Source organism: Rhineura floridana, chromosome 4 (genome assembly GCF_030035675.1).
Source record: "Rhineura floridana isolate rRhiFlo1 chromosome 4, rRhiFlo1.hap2, whole genome shotgun sequence".
Lineage (NCBI taxonomy): Eukaryota > Metazoa > Chordata > Lepidosauria > Squamata > Rhineuridae > Rhineura > Rhineura floridana.
In genome coordinates, this window is record NC_084483.1 from 174,563,749 (window position 1) to 174,581,556 (window position 17,808).

At 45.6% G+C, this 17,808-nt stretch overlaps 1 protein-coding gene across 1 annotated transcript in view; it reads left to right on the forward strand.

The window, feature by feature from the left end:
• The window catches only part of PACC1 (proton activated chloride channel 1), a 36,516-nt gene that overhangs the window by 930 nt on the left and 17,778 nt on the right, over nucleotides 1–17,808 (forward strand). The window contains exons 2-3 of the mRNA XM_061625262.1: nucleotides 14,680–14,779; nucleotides 15,207–15,410. Coding sequence (XP_061481246.1) covers nucleotides 14,680–14,779; nucleotides 15,207–15,410 — 304 coding nt within the window. The remainder of the gene's footprint in view (nucleotides 1–14,679; nucleotides 14,780–15,206; nucleotides 15,411–17,808) is intronic.

Consider the following 17,808-nt stretch of genomic DNA (forward strand, 5'->3'; position numbering starts at 1 on the left):
GCATGCTTCTGAAAACCAGTTGCCGAAGCCTCAGGAGGGGAGAGTGTTCTTGCACTCGGGTCCTGCTTGCGGGCTTCCCCCAGGCACCTGGTTGGCCACTGTGAGAACAGGATGCTGGACTAGATGGGCCACTGGCCTGATCCAGCAGGCTCTTCTTATGTTCTTATGTTCTCCGTCCTTCGCCACCTCCCCTGACCGCCCGCGAGGCGTTAAGGGCGACAGACCCGCTCGTTTTACTGCTTTGCTGAGCCGAGAATTGCGCGCACCGTAAAGAAACAAAACCTTTGCGGCTTCACTGGCAAACAAAGAAATGTTCCGAGAAATAAACATAGATTGAGGACCGTGCTGTCCCTCTGCACAAAATCTAGCTATAAGTTTCTTGTTTGCCAGTGAAGTCACAGCACTAAAGGCATTTTCTTTCCTGCGCACAGTAAAGCCACTCAGCCCCCCCCCCCCACTGCACTTTACAGGCATTTTCTAGACCAGATGGCAAGAGTCCAGAAATAGGAGCTCAGCTGAAAACTGCAGAAGGGTAGCTGATTCTTCTGTCGCAGGCAATTCATAATGAAAATATGAATAGTTAATAATCCTCCCAATGAGCTGAGTGCTATCCTAGAACGCAGTTGGTGACAATAAGCACTTTTGTAAGCGATCTTACTATATCTGTTTGCTAAGGTGTAAGACCCACTGAGTTCATTGGGGTTTACTTTCTGTTGTTGTTGCTTGTTTGTACGTAGGATAGTTGTCTTAAATCCCTTAATTTCCAGTTTGTAACCTTGCAGGGTCTGAACATCAACTCCAACCTTAATTCCATATAATGATTCTTCTAATGATTTCCAGAAATCGGTTTAACACCTCAAAGAAAGGTAGTCGCCATTAAGTGCCCTTTTCAATGTCAAGGATAGCCTGGGTGCTTTGTTCCCTTGGGCCAACTTTTTCTTCCTTTTTTTTGTGTTGGTTTTTTGTGTGTTCTTTTTTGCAAAAGGATATCCTGCAGTCTCTCACACGAGGGCTGCTCTTGCATCATTTTGTTGCTTTTCTGTCTGAAGGAACCCAGATCTCTTATGTTCATTCAGCTAATCTGGCAGGAAAGGGAAGGGGGCGGCTCCTGATGTAAACAAACCCTTCCAGGTTGCGCTTAAAACAAAAATTAAAGAAAACTCAGAAAATTGGATGCACTGTATTTGTATGTACTCTGGCACAACGCTATCAAAGTGATCTTAGCCATGGAGTTAAAACTCCTCCGCAGTCTCCACGACAGGTCTTGAGGTGCACCTAATTTGCACATCGATGTAGCAGCTGGTGCAACTGTAACTCCCTGCTTACTTGTCTTTGCTTCTCCTTCAGAGCTGCAGTAGCTGGGAGACTACAGCTCATTGGATTCAAAACCATGCTTTACTTTGGGGGACATTTGCAAAAATATTGTTTGTTTGTTTGTTTGTTTATTTATTAAATTTATACCCCAGGGTGGCAAAATAGCTTGAATGTAGCCCAGAATAAAACAACAGTCCCTGTTTCTGTTCTCATATTCGCAAATTCCATTGGGGCAACTGTTTGTTGTAGTGAAATCAATTAAAGGGGCCTTGTAAAGACAGCGGATGCTTCCAAACAGGGGCTCAGTGTTGTAAATGGGATGTTGGCTGCAGTGTGGATGTTTTTTAGCCTATCCAGTTCTTCTCAGAAAGGGTAGATCTGGATGAAAGTGGGAGAAGGTATGGGCTGGCATTTTGATGTCAATGATGTGTGGATGCTGCAAAAAAATTGCATGGATAAGAAGCACCAGTACTTCAATAAACACCCATTTGGAAGTACCCTAATGCATTTATTATGACAAAAGCTTCTGTAGACTAAGCTTATGCCATCTATAAAATGTGTTGATTTTTAAGGTGCTACAAGACTTTGTTGTTTTTATATTAGCTAGTGCAGATGTGGAATAATCATATTTTGTCAGCAGCAGGGAACCTATGGCCCTCCAGATGTAGACGCTCATCAGCCACAGTCAGCATGGCCAGTGGCCAAGAATGATCAGAGTGGTAGTCTGGCCACAGGTTTCTGTCCCCTGCATTGGGTAGTGCAGGTGAAAAATAATAACATCATTTACAACAGCAATTTCTATGCCCACTGAGAATGCTGTGTCATCACTGAGCTGTTTTTGGGCGTTCCTCCCTATCGTGGATCCCTCTGTGATATCCACTCTGCAATGGGGTAATGTGCCACGCATCACTGTTAACTTTTGGTAGTACTGCCACCACCCTACTTATAAGCCTTTAAGCTTGTGGAGAGTAGGACTCTCTGCAGCCTTCCAGCTTTTATCCTGTAGTGATCTAAACCAGCCAGCCAGCCTCCCGTTTTTCAAATGATAAAAAGTTTATTAAAGTAATGATTAAGGAAGGGGTACAATATAAAATAAAGGATCAGTTCAGCTTCTAGCTAGCCTACTGCTTTGAGTAAGCCACAAAGTTTAACTTACATGCCTGACTTATGCATGGATCTTCAAGATGTTCAGGTGAAGACAAAAATAGGAAAAAAAACACCTATAGAATGACAGAGTAATGGAGGGGGGAAGCCCAATGAATAGAGACAGGACCTGTGATAGCATGAGGTAGGTCACATGTGCAGGAAACCTTTGGAGATGGGTGCTTGGGGGCAACTTTTGCTTTGCCCAGCAAGAGAAAGATGCACAAGACAGATTTAACTCAAGAGAAAACACTGTCTTGTATTGGGAGAGGGGGTGCTTGAGAGATGCCTAGCCCATCTTTGAATAAAGGAATCTTTGATCTAAGCCAGGTGTGTGGAATGCTTGGCCCCCCAGATGTTGTTGAACTACAACTCCCATTGTGCCTGGCCTTTGGCCATGCTTGCTGGGGCTAATGGGAGTTGAAGTCCAACCACATCTGGAGGGCCATAGGTTCCCTGTCACTGCTTTAGACAAAGTGAAAATTGTGGTTGGTCAGGAAGGGATTTGGGCAGGCTATCATCCCAGCCCACTTAGGGTTTTTTTTCTAAATATGTTTTGTACTTCTGCAAATCTTGGGGTTTCCCCAAGCCTACAGACAATCTCCCTCTTATGCATTAATAGTGCTGCTTTGACTAAGGAGCAACACTCGGATAATGAGTTTGCTGTGTATGATGATTCAGTTCAGTATGCTTCAAGCATTCAAAGTGATTTACATGCAGCGTGTCAAGCTAATCTTATGGCAATGCCTTTACTAGTGAGGAAGCTTTTGAATTCACCAAAAGTTTTTATCAGGCTCGCTATTAAGCAAAATGACTGAAAAGTGGGGGTGGGGCAATAGATAAAAAGGATGTTGCTGGGCAAGTTTTTTTTTTAAAGTCCTAATCTGCAGTCTGTAATAGTCTTAAAATGGAACAGGGAAAGTGCTATGTAGACTTAATTTTAGTTATTCTGTGACTGGTGTAAAAAAAGTTCTCCAGTTCCATCAAAGATGAATGGGACAAAGATGCAATGGCTGCTCTCCCTTTGAAAATATAAAAGCCAGCAGATGTTTGGTTTGATCTGTCGTACTGCACACCCAGGTTCTTTGGGAGAATAAAAGTGAAATTATTTGCCTCTGTAATGCTTACAACAGCAGTGAAACGTAGGCCAATATTATTCCCACATTGCAGATCAAAGAGTCTGCTGAGCAAATAGTGGCTCTCCTCTTGTCTCAGATGAGATTTGTGCCAGGGGCTTCACACTCCCAACTACTGTACTGCACAGAGAATTGAGCATCTACACCAGAGGTGGGAAACCTTTTTGATCAGCTCGAGGATTGCATTCCCTCATACATGGGCAATCCTACCAGGCCACATACTAGTGGAGGAAGGAGCCAGAGGCAAAAAGTGAGTGGAGCGATGGATGTGACTCTTACCTCCAATGGTATAAAAATCAGAGGTTTCTCCATATACACTCCACATGTCTTTTCATTCTCCAACCACCCGAGCAATAAAGAGGCATTATCACAGTGCAAGAACACATTCCAGCCAGGCCAAAACACTTGAGGAAGGAGCGGAGCAAGGCCAGTGGGGTGTGTGTGTGTGTGGCCTGGGGATCAGGTGTGGTCTGGAGAGAGTCTAGAGGGCTGGACAGAGAAGCCTGGATGGCCACGTTAGGCTCCCAGGCCTGAGGTTCTTCCCCCAATTTAGCGCAGGCTCCTCTGTTTTAGAGATTAAAAGGTCTTTTTGCAAAATGTTTTGACGAATCCCCACAATCCTATGTTTGGCTGTCTTTGTTTTTTTAAATGTTCTGGATTAAGTTACCCAAAGTGATTTACTCACATGATTCTGCAGTTTAAATGGACTTCAGAAGAACTGAAAAATTTGTACCCTTTCCCCAACTCTTTAATGCCCTTGAAGGAGGTTAATATGTGTTAAGAACTAACTCATGTATAAATGATTTCTGCCACCCCCACCCCTTGAACACACTGTATTTAGTCTTTGGCCTCTTGAACAGTGAATGCCAAATGAAATAATGAGTCTCGAATTGTGCAAACTGAACAATTACAAATTGAACAAAATGGCCCCAGACATAAAAGGAAAACCTCACTTTCATTACATTTTATCTCAAGACCTTTCTCGGTGATTCGTGAAAACTAACCTGACACATACACATGAAGTGATATGCATGTGAATGTGCAGGGAAAAGACTTCATCTTGCAATCTCATGCACACCGAGGCAGGAGTAAGCTCTATTTAACAAAGTTCTGAGTATACGTGCATAGGATTGTGTTGTAAGGCCAAGGGCCCCTTGTAAGCTGCAGGAAGGAAGAGGTAAATCTTACATCCTCTTATACTCTGGCTGCCTTCTTGTTTAGGAGAGGGGCCATAGCTCAGTGGTGGAGCACATACTTTTCATGCAGAAGAGCCTAAATTCAGCCCCTGGCATCTCCGGTTCAAAAGGCCAAGTAGCAGGTGATGTGAAACACACCTCTTTGCATGACTCTTGGGGAGCTGCTGCCAGTCAGAGTGGAGAAGACTGGGCTAGGTGGGCAAATAATCTGACCTCGTATAAGGCTGCTCCTCCTATGTTCCTAAGCAGTGGCAGGATTTTTTTTTGTGTTAGAAGGAGTCTTGTTTAATGGCCACTCCTTTTCTTCAGAAAAAAAATTCCCTTAGGGAGTGTTAGTGCAGTCCATTATTTGTCTTGAGTCCTGTGAAACCTGGGGATAAAACAGGCCAGAGCACTGGGCTGAAAACAACAGAATGAAATTGTACAGAGATAAGTGCGAAGTTCTACACCTAGGAAAAAGAAACCAAGTGCACAGTTATAAAATGGGGGATACCTGGCTCAGATTATGACATGTGAGAAGGATCTTGGGATTGTTATTGATCACAAGCTGAATATGAGCCAACAGTGCAATGTGGCTGCAAAAAAGGCAAATGCTATTTTAGGGTGCATGAACAGAAGTATAGTTTCCGAATTGCATGAAGTACTAGTTCCCTTATGTTTGGCACTGTTTTGGACACCGCACTTTAAGAAAGATGCAGACAAACTGGACCAGGTTCAGAGGAGGGCGACGAGGATGATCAGGGGACAAAACCCTATGAGGAAAGACTGAAAGAGGTGGGCATGTTTAGCCTTGATGAGAGAAGACTGATGGGAGCTTTGATAGCACTCTTCAAGTACTTAAAAGATTGTCGCACAGAGGAGGGCCAGGATCCCGTCTTGATCATCCCAGAGTGCAGGACACAGAATAATGGGCTCTAGTTATAGGAAGCCAGATTTTGGCTGAACATCAGGAAAAACTTCCTAACTGTCAGAGCGGTATGACAATGGAACCAATGACCCGGGGAGGTGGTGGGCTCTCCAAGAGGCAGCTGGACAGCCATCTGTCGGATATGCTTTAACTTGGATTCCTGCATTGAGCAGGGGGTTGGACTCACTGACTTTATAGGCCCCTTCCAACTCTAGTATTCTATGAAAGCCCAAATTCACTGAGTGGCTTTTGACAAGGCACATGCTCTCACCTCTGTTCCCCATCTGTTAAATCACAATTCCCTCTATTTCTGATACCTAGAGATGGTGTGGATCTTTATGAAACCAAAATGGCATTATCCTCGCACAAGATAAAGGTGCTGGCAGACTTGGAGGAACTTCAAGGTTTGCAAAACTTTAGCTACCAAAAATAAAAAAAACACCTTTAGAAAAAAAATCTGAGGGGGTTGGGAAGTTCAGTCACAAATCTGGAGGTAAAATAAATGATACTGCCCTAGGTAAGAGAGGACATACTACAAATCAACAATGTTTCAAGACAAAATCAGAGCTGTGGGAACCCTTTCTCTTGTAGAGATGGGCTTGTAAGAGCTAAGGGAAATTGTGTGTTAGAAGCTCTTCTCCTTGACTGACTTCAGGGATAGGGAACCCGAGGGCCACATTTTCTTCTAGGCAACCTTTTGGGGGCCACATCACATGCCAGTGGTGGACAGGGCCAGAAGCAAAACTGGGCAGAATAATGAATGCAGGTTTTACTTTTGGACAGCAGGCTAGTTTCTATACACACTCACAGACCCCTCTGTTCTCTATCCAGGCAGATGAGAGACATTATCAGAATTCAGTTGGTACATAATGTAGCCACTGGAGACTTGTGTGGGACCAGGCATTCTGATCATGTTACACCAATGCTGTACCAGTAGCTTGGTTGCTTATTTGTTTCCAGGCTCAGTGTGTTGGTTTTGATCTTTAAAACAGGAGTGGGGAATCTTTGGCCCTCCAGATGTTGCCGCAGCACAATTCCCATCATCCCTGGCTATTGACTATGTTTGCTAGGGCTGATGGGAGATGTAGTTCAACAACATCTGGAGGGCTAAAGGTTCACCACCCCTGCTTTAAAGCATTGGTTGGTTTTGGGAAAAGTGATTGGAAGGATCACCTGCACCTACCACAACCTGTTCAGGCCCTGAAATCATACTCCAAGAACCTGCTCTCTGGAGGTCCAAGAACAATCAGACTTGCAGGTACCAGGGACAGGGCCTTTTCAGCTGGTGGCCCCATATCTTTGGAATTCCCTCCCCCAAGAAAGATGTAGGCCCTCTCTTTGGTGTCCTTTAAGTGCACCTGTAAAACATGTTGGTTTCACTTTATTGAATTCTCTGGAATTTATGCTGGTTGATATTTCAGAAGCTGCCACTTCTGTTTTCTGTTTGTTGTAATTGTTCATTTGATACATTGCTGCTGTTGTTTTTGTAAGCTGCTTTGTGAGGCTGTGTCCGGAAGAATTATAATGATAACAATGGCTCAGAGATGCACATTCATTGCTTACTAACTGAAAAAACTGAAACATGAACTGATGATTTGTATAACACATAAACGTATAAGCAAGTTACAGTAGGGCCCCACTCATATGGCAAGTTCCGTTCCAGGCCCCCACTGAAAAGCAAAAACCGCCAGAAAGTGGGGTCCTACTCAGCTGTAGTGTGGGAGTTCCCCGCCCTACAGCTGATCGTGTGATCAGCTGGAGTGCGGGGAGCTCCAGCTGCCATGCTCCAGCCACCACATTCCAGCTGACAGCGATCAGCTGGAGCACGTGATCAGCTGGAGTGTGGGGAGCTTGCGCTCTACAGTTGATCCCTGTCAGCTGGAGTGCGCAATCAGCTGGAGCGCGGGGAGCTCACGCGCTCCAGCTGATCACTGTCAGCTGGAGTGTGGTGACTGGAACTACCCGTGCTACAGCTGATTGCCCCGCTGGCACTGCCGTATTAGCGGAACGCCGACAAGCGGGGTGCCGACAAGCGGGGTTCCTACTGTATAAGCATGTTATATGTTATTTAATATTGTATACACTTATATGCAGTGCTTTTTTGTGATGGAACTCACCGGCACTTCTTCTTTTTTTGCACCCCATGGCAACCATTTTGTGCTGGCACTCACAACACTTCCTGATAAAAGTTTGAGTACCAGCACCTCATTTTTTACAAAAGAAAAAAGAGGAAGAAGCTTATATGACATTTTACCACAAATTCATTATCTGTTAATAAATATTTAATGGGAGTGGTGGTGGTGGAAGGAAAACAAACTCTGATGGCTTTTACGTGTCTGAGCCCATTTTCAAGAGAACACCGCAGCAGAACTTTCATATCCCCTCTCAAACATTATGCTTTTCAATGGAATCAGCTCGCCTGCTGGAGAACGATGAGCCCAAGCGGCACATTCCTTCACAGGCAACCTCCCAAGGATCACCGGCCGCTCTTGGGCAAAAGAGGGCAGAGCAACTGATATGGCTGGGAGGGTAAATTTCAGCTGTGCAAGTATCAGAGGTTTCTTCACTCCTCCACTCCCCACCCCCTGCTTCTGCATCTCCATTCGTCATCCAGGCAAGCAAGCAAGAGGTGTTGTCACAGCAACTCAAAGATGCTTTCTGGTCAGGCAAAAGCACTTGAGAATGGCAAGTTGCAGAGCCCTTGAGGGGGTGTGGCCTGAAGAGAAGGGGCTTGGCCTAGGAAGAGTCCCGAAGGCCACATCGAGAAGGCTGGAGGGCCACATTTGGCTTCCAGGCCTGAAGTTCTGCAACCCTGATGTATATGCATGTAGGAATCACCCATCCCTCAACCCTTTTGTATTTAGCTCCATCGAAACTAACATAAATAACTTAAGTGGCGTGAGGATCATAGCCTTTCCCTCCTATGTCCTACACCTGAATAAATGTTGAAATATGACACACTCAAAAGCCATCTGATCGCTGTACCTCACCAGCTGTTAGCAGCATGCAAACGTTATGCCAGGTTCATTTGTATTCATTGTGCAATAGCTCCAGCTCTGGGTCAATACAGACAGTTTCCATACAGTCACCACAGTGTACACATAACAACCAAGAACCCTGTTGTATTGTCTTCTCAAGAGGTGAGGAGAGCTGTACCATGCAGAAAACATGGGAGACTTCAAGTGTCATGTAATACCTGTTTACAAGTGGGATCTGCAACAAAACATTGCAGTGCGGAATGCTCCTATTCCAGGTGTCAGATGGCCAATCAAAATACTCCATTGTCAGGATATTCCATTCCTCCTGTCCTGTTTTCCATTCATTCCTCTATAGTTAGCATTCTGTGGCCACTAAGCATGTTCTATCACCAGGGCCAGCGCCAAAGGGCAGCCAGGTTGGGCCCAGAGGGGCCCCTCCTTAGGGTGTGTGGGTAGCTGTCCCCTTCTGTGATCCTCGGCAGGGTCGACTCCTGAGCCTGCCGCAGATCACAGAGATTGAACTCCCAGCCCCCCCCCAAACTGACCATGTGGGCCCATGGTGCCCGCCGCTTCACCTACCTCTCCTCCCTTTCTGTGAATGCCCTGTGTCCTGTGTGCGCAGCTGCCATCAGCCAAGATGGCAGCAGAGGCTTCTCTAAGGGGCTAATGCCCCTACCGCCATCTTGATTGATGGCGGGCATGTGTGCGCATGCAGCATAGCACACATGCATGCCATCAACAAAGATGACAGAGGGGATATCAGTCCCTTAGAGAAGTCTCCGCTGCCATCTTGGTTGATTGCAGCGACCTGGGCGCCCAGCACATAGGTCATTCACAGAAAGAGAGAAGAGGTAGGTGGAGCGGTCCAGCACGGTCTGTAGGGGGGGGGCTGGGAGCAGGGGGGCTGGGAGCAGGGGGGTTGGGAGCAGGGGGGCTGGGGCAGGCTGGCACCCAAGGGTCCAGTCATGCCTGGCGCCAGCCCTGTCCATCTCCTTAATCTCCTTGGAGGAAAGTCGGGATATACATGTAATATTGGGTACTTTTGGCTTCCCTCCTTTATTCTTCCTCCCTCCAAAGTTTGTTTGCACTTCTGCAAACTATGGGGTTTTCTCAAGACAGTTGATGCCTCCCTGTTATGCATGGATGTTATGTTTTGACCCGTCACTCCAGGGATTGAGAGAGTTGTTGTGTCATATTTGATGGCTTCTGGAGGCTACCTTTTAATCAGCCTTTTATTACAAAATGGCACCAGCCTCTGCAGGTGACAACCACCATCTTCAGATGCTGAGCTGGGATGTTTAAATACACAGATATTTAAACACAGGTAGCAAAGAAGCTGATAGTCGATAAAAGCCCCAAGGCAGTATCACGGCCACATCAACAACAATACATATGAAGCACTAAGCTGCCCCCCCCAACATAGAACTGTGTTTTGTTTCTTTACCCAGATTCAAACTGTCACACTCATTGGAGGTGGGGGGCTCTCAAAAAAGAACAGTGTGTGCAAAGACCAGCAGCTTGGAATAGCCACTGCCCATTAACTGAGATCCTCTTATTCATATCAAACGCCTACCAATGAAAACACACACACACACACACACAGAGAGAGAGAGAGAGAGAACCATTTGCATAAAGAGCATATAGCACCGCTATGACGTTATTCTTGTCTTTCAGTCCTCCTATTTCTCTGTTCCCAACTTACAGCCTGCTGGATTTTGCTGACTATTTTGCAAGCGTTTTGATTTGTCCCAGCTGGCAGGCTTTGCATCTAGAGATTCTGCAAACCTCCAAACATTTGCACTCTGGCAGCACCGGGATGCACTGAAACACTGTTGGTTGGTTTGGCCGATTCTGGTGACTCAGTGAAAATAAGCAAAAATAAGTTCTTTTTGTAGTTACAGGATTTGCCATGGCTGGAACAGAGAACAAAACTGATTGAAGCATATGGCGTTAGTGGTGAAAGCGTATATATGTATTAGATATGCAATATATGGAGTGTCTGTATACATATCCTTTTTGTTGTTCATTTATTTTTGTTTTGCATGCTTTGCTTTGAATTTGACAATTATGACTGGTTGCAGTGGTGCTGGGATATTGCAATAATAACCCAACTGGTTAAACAATTAGGCTGGTGTAGCCAATGTGATGCCCTCCAAATGTTGCTGGACTTCAGCTCCCATCATCCCTGACTATCGGTCATGCTGGCTGGGGCTGATGTGAGTTGAGGTCCAACAACATCTGGAAGCTGCCCCATTGGCTACCCCTGCAGGAAAGACTGGTCCTGATTTGGAGATTGCAGGGGTTTCTTAAAGCCTTGGTCCCACTCCTAACTAGATTAGTGAACCCTTGCTAGGTTGAGGTTTTGGTTGGCGTCCAGGTAAACCCTTCTGTCTGGGCTGAGGCCCATCAGCACAGTCCAGTGGAAAATCACACTGACTGCTGAAATTTGGTGGTAAATTGAGCTTGGAAAAGCCATTTGTTTCATTAGCAAAAGGAATATGTTAAATTTAAAAAAAAATACCCTGGATTTTGTTTGGGAAATGGAAGAAGTGGAATGCCCCTGCTGTGATCAGTAGAGCTGCTTCAGAATGGCAGGAGAGGAAAAAATGTAGAAGGAAGGAAGAAAAGGAAGCAAACAAAAGGACATTCTTTTGTGATACGCCTTCAGTTATTTTCCTTTCAGGTCTGGGATTAGATGCTGTGCAGCATGTAAGGATCATGTCTATCAGATGTGACAAGCTTGTGACATTGACAAAAATGTCCTGGCAGTTTAGGCCTTAGGCTTTGAATGATGGCTGAGGAAAGCACCTGGTCTGTTTTGCTGCGTTGAAAGGTGTTCAGTCATTTGTTATTCTGGTCCATTGAGCTGAAGTATAATGGAGCAGTGGCCTGTGGATTTTGTAGCTGCTCCTTTTTCCTCGTGTCAATCCTTTTGGAAATCCTGGAGAGCCGCTGCCACTTAGTGTGTAGACAGTGCTAAGCTTGATGGATCAATGGCCTGGCTTCCTCTGTTTCCTATGTTCCTATATGCACAGAAAATCCCTCCACCAGCAGTTCTATTCAATATGCTGTGGCTACTGAGCATGCTCGGTACTCATTAGGCTGTTTGAGGCTTTTGCCTCCTCTGTTTTGTTTTGTTTAAATTTGTTCTTCTGAAAACTTAGGGGTTACCCCGAGCATGCCGATATCTCCCTCTTTTCTAAGTAGTCCTGTTTTAGCTCAATTTCTGTCAGCGTTCACCACCTGAGATCGTTATTAGAGGGAGTGATCATTCATGTTAGCCAGTCCATTAGTGGCCTTGAGTATTCATTCATGGAGAGGCCCTTGAGAAATAGGATTATGGACTAGTATTTAGAGAGGGAAGTGTGGAACTGGAAATGCATTTAAACTATATCTGTATACACATATATGGGAAACAGCTACTTTTACAAGCACTAGGACAGGCAGGACATATTACATCAAACAGAACATCACCTGCAGGTCCTGCAATATAATTTATGTCATTGAATGCAAAAGACCAGGATGTCATATCCAATATGTAGGAAAAACCACAACTGACCTACGCACACGCTTCAGAAACCACAAATTGGCAATCTGAACAAAAAAAAGTGGAGCAACCAGTTGCAAAACATTTCAGCATTGAGGTTCACAGCCTGTTGGACTTTTCTATAACAGCTATAGAGATGCCAGCAGATCCAGCAGCATTGACTAAAAGGGAGAACTTTTGGATATACTCTCTGGACACATTGGCACCACATGGCCTGAACCTGGAGGACAGTACCACCACTACTTAGCTTCTGCAAATGAAGCCCCTCTGAGCATTCTATCCTCAAAGCTCTATAACTGCCACCTTGGTAACAGCATTTGTATGTTAGCAGCTGATGAAGGTGGAAGCCAAAATGCTTTGGTATTACAATAAAAACCTGTTTTGTTAATCACAATTACGTGCATACACACACACACACACACATATATATATACACACACTTAAACTATTTATGCATTTAAACTACACACACATAAACATACTTATTCTGGGCCTTGCCTGTACTTTTCCTTTTCCTTTCTGCCACTTTGACAGAGAGAAAGTGTGTGTGTGTGTGAGGTGGGGAATGCTTGTGAAGTGCTTCATATACTGAAAAAGAGAGAAACTAGTATCAACATCACTGAAGGCATGCAAACATTTGGAACAGGAATACACCCATAGTTGTATTTCTCTAGAGAATGAAATACCTGCCTTGGCTGTGGCTTGGAACCATTGGGTAGTGGAGTTCCTCTGGGATGATTGTGAACTGGCATGGAGCTGGTATGCACCAGGTGCAGACCCTACATCGTGGGCAGGCAATGTGATGCCCTCCAGATGTTGTTGGACTACAACTCCCATTGTCCCTGACAATTGACCATGCTGGTTGGGGCTGATGGGAGGAGTTGTAGTCCAACAACATCTGGAGGGCACCTCTGCCCTATAGCAAAGTGCTAGCGTGGGCCTACTCTTGCCTAGTTTGGTCCTGGGATACATCACTACTGTTCCCACATTGTAAGTAAAGCCAAGCATTGCTTTGTATGAGAAGTGGCTAACGTTATATATATATATTTTAATCCTGAGATCCGTATTCAACCTTGGCCAATCCTCTGGGAGCCGTGTGCCAGGGGTGAGTGTGGCTGTAATGTTCCTCCCACTGGCACCACCTGTCAGGCTCCCACCCGTGGCTCCCACCAGGGAGAAATATAGTTTTTATTTTTCTTTAGCTCACCCTAGCACAGATCTCACAAGATCCCACTGCTAGGCAGCGCCACCAGCCACTCCCTGTAAACAATACTGCTAGAGACTTCGCCTTAGTCTCCCTACGGCTTGTTACTTTGTGTCTGGGTTCCCTTGCTGTCCACAACCCCTTGTATCTTTGTCTATAAAGCATACAATCCTGGGTTGCTCTGGATACTTGACGATGTTACAATATCTCCCTTCACCGCTGCCACCATTTATTTGATACTGTTTCCCTTCAGCCTTGGTAATTACCCTGCTCTCCCTTCTGGTCTGTGTATCCCCAGCCAAGGATCAGGCTTTAGGTAAACCAATAAAAGTATTTATTTGATAACACCAGGAAATAACAAGATTACTTTAGGAATGTTCAACAAGCGTATGGTTTCATATAGTGTCACTCTTTATGTTTCCAGTCTTATATATTCTGCCTAAATACCAGCCAAATATAATCCAACCCACAACCAACTCAATCCACATTCCACAACCAATCGCCAACAACTCCCCCACCAAAACAGAACCCAGAACCAACTGTCATCCTCTCATTTATACCTTCAGCCACTCAAACGCTCAGCCAATCATCATACAGCATTCTCCAGCTTTCCAGCCCATGTACTCCCCCCTCTAACTCAATCCACTTACCATATATACCTTAATAAACCTGCACTTACCATATTTACAGTCATAAAAATGCAGGGGCATCACAGTGGCCACTCCACAGTTTTGTATGCACACATATACAGGACATACACAGGCAGATGCATGAGCAGTGGTACACAGCCTCCTCAGGAGATCTGTTCAGATCAAGGGGGGAGTTATTGTTCACTCCCTGCTCATCAAATTTACAATATGATGACCAGGGAGTGGGGAAGTCTGCATCTTTATTAAGGTGCTGGGCTTTGCATACCCCAACACCGTGTCTCCTTTAAATTTTACCACTGCGCATGTGGTGGCTTCTTCACGCAACATCCATTAGCTGTGGTGCAGCATAGAAGATGGATCATCCCCACTGTTTGGAGAGTCTTAATGTCACTGCCAGCTATTCCTGATGGCATCTAACAGGACGTGGAGCTGCTCTATTGCTATGGTGATTTTGTAGTACAGACATAACATGGAGGTTGTAACATGTGGACTGGGCACGCGTGAGAGTAGCCTCTAAGCGTGTGGCTTGAGACCGAATTTGGGCCCCTGTAGCAGTCTACACCCACTACACTGATCTGATTGGTTTTGTATTTTATATTTGCAGCTGAGTGAAGATGTGGAGCATGTAGCTGCAAACTCAGAGCCTGCAGAGGAACAAATAGATGAAGAAGATCAGGAAGATGCCAGCTCAACTATCCTTCCAGGTGAGATCTACTGATCCTGTGTAGCTGAATATTAAATGTGGTTGCATGAGCATCCTGGACCCCTAAGTCAGTATTGTTTTCATTTTGACAAGAGAAAAGTAAGACAGTTACATTGCCCTGAGGTTGGGCACTCAACAGGTGCAGGAGAGACTCTTTTGAAGTGAATTCTCTGGCTGTGATATAACATGCACCAAAAGCAGCAGTAGCTGGGCACTGTTATGGAAAAGGGAAGCACTTCCACCAAGCAGCCATCACTTGCCTACATTGGCCAGCCATCACTTGCCTTCAAACAGGTCACTCTGCACCCTGCTCTCCATACGTGGAGAAAACTAGTCTTTGGTTCTTTCTTCTTTAACATGGGGCATTTTCAATTCTGACTCTAAATCTTCCAGTATGAGTTAAAATCTCAGACTAATGTCTTATTTAGTCCTAGACAGCAACAGCTCTTCGATACGTTTCAGCAAGTCCTGCCTGAAGAACGTCTTCTCAGTCATTCTCCTCTTCCTATATCTGCTGCTTATGGCTGTGGCCGTTTTCCTGGTCTACCAAACCATTGCCGACTTCAGGGAAAAACTCAAGCACCCAGTGATGTCCGTCTCTTACAAGGAGGTGCCCTCCTATGATGCGCCTGGTAAGACTGGAAGCTGAACTACATGTTCCTGGGGAAACTGGGCAGCATTTTAAGTTGCATTTTAAGCTTCCACAAACCTACAGTTGATTGTTGTTCAGCTGACCAGCTCTCAGACTTGGGTTGCAGGACTAATAACTGCTATCGTAAGTGCTTGAGCCAGCAGAAGCTTCTTCCAAGGAACCCATGAAACTAGTTTTGCAGTGCTGCTGCTAGAGAAGGTTCCAGGTGCCATTTGTTGAGTAGAACTAGCTGTGTTTAACCTGTTTTGTGCAAACACTCCCTTTGAAGGACTCGAAGGGTGGAATTAAACGTTGCAAAAGATTTGGGACTGCCGGCAGAAAGAGCAGCCCCATGTCAAGCCCTTCCATCCGCTTCCTCCTCTGATAACACTTAGTAGGCGCACTGGAAGCTGGTATACTGAATCATAGCACTGGTGTATCTAGCTCAGTATTGTCTGCTGTGACTGACAGTGGCTATCCAGGTAATTTCCAACTGTACCTGGAGATGCCAGTACAACTTACCCCCTGGCCTGTTGTCATGACATTGTGTGTTGTTCCCACCCATCCCCGTTCCATACCATTGGCTGTTGCTTGTGGGGATGGGAAAGTGCAATGAGGACAGGACACAGAGTGGATTGCACTAAGTGTCACAGAGAAGGGGAGGGGCTTAGCATAGGGTGGCCCCTTTGAGTGACCATTGATAGCCTTGTCCTCCACAATGCCTATGCTCTTCCTCCATGGTAAGAGGCAGTATACTTCTGAATACTGATTGCTGGAAACTGCAGGAGGGAAGAGGGCTCTTGTGTGTAGGTCCTTCAGGACCAGCAAGCTCTTCTTATGTTCTCTTGCTAATTTGGGTGGCAAATGCCTTGATCCTAACTATAGAAAAACCTTGCTGGATCAGACCAAAGGCCCATCTAGTCCAGCACTCTATTCTCACAGCGGCCAGCTAGATGCCTGTGAGAAACCCATAAGCAGAACCCAAGTGCAACAGCATTCTCCCACTCAGGAGCCCAGTAATCAATATTCAGAGGCAGACTGCCTCTGATACTAGAGTTAATACATAGTCATCATGACTGGTAGCCACTGATAGCCTTATCTTCCATGATTTTGTCTCATCCCCTTTTACTGGACCATAGTCCAGTTAAACTATGATCATCACTATGTCTTGTGGGAGTGAATTCCATAGTTTAGCTATGCCCAGATGTTGTTACGTCTGCATTGAGCAAATCACGGCTAAGGCAATTCTCCCACCTCTCTAAGGTAATCTACAAGGCTATCATGGCTTTACTGTATCTATATAAAAAAGCAACATAATCGCAGGATCTCCCAAAACAATGAAAATGGCATAAAAGTGATTTATAAATTGACAAAACAAGACTGCATGTAAAATGAACATACGGTAGGGCCCCACTCATACGGCAGGTTAGGTTCCAGACCCCCACCGAAAAGCGAAAACTGCCAAAAAGCAGATCAGCTGTAGCGTGGGGGTCTGGAACCTAACCCACTGATCACACCAGAGGAGGAGGAGATCAGCTATAGAATGCTACAGCTGATCTTCCCCTCCTCCGGTGCAATCAGATCGAGCGTGGGAGTCTGATCGCGCCAGAAGAGGAGGAGATCAGCTGTAGCTCTCTCCAGCTGATCTTCCCCTCCTCCAGCGAGATCAGCTGGAGAGTGGGGAGCTCCAGCCCCCCTTCAGCTGATCACCCCGCTGGCACCATATTAGCAGAACGCCAAAAAGCGGGGGCCCGAGAAGCAAGGCCCTACTGTATATGCAAATATAAGTGACACTCACTATTGTGTAACTATTTCAAGAGATTCTCCAGACACACTTGTTTTTTTCATATTCTTGATATCTTAACCGGAATAAACCAGGTTGTTACTTGGTACCTTAACGAGGGTAAAGGCAACAAACCATGTCTAGCTGGAACTATGGTTAAGTATTATGTTTCCACTGGTCATTGGTAAAGTTTGGCCCATGCAGCAATTCTTTCTAAGGAGACATCTTTGCAGATTAGCTCAGTTGCTAACGTGCAAAACCACTTCAGTGTTTCAGTGGCTTAGGCAAAGCCTTTCTTCCAAGGTCTGAGGGCACCTGGGCTGTGTTTGTCAGTGGCATACAATCTCCTCAGCACCCTCTCATGCTAGCCAGAACTCAAGCTGCTCCCTGGTACCTTAGGGAGCCACAGGCAGTTAGCACTGCAGCTGTTGCGGATGTGGAGAAAAACATGCAACAGATGTGACTGGCGATTGCTGAGAGGACATTTGAGGGCCTGTTCCAGAGTGGGGATTGCCGTGAAGAGCTCTTTTCTTCTCCATCAGCAGTTGTCCAATCTTTCTCATCCAGTGGAGGTTTTTGAGCGGTGAGAGGACTGCCCTTCTCTTCCTGGAGACCT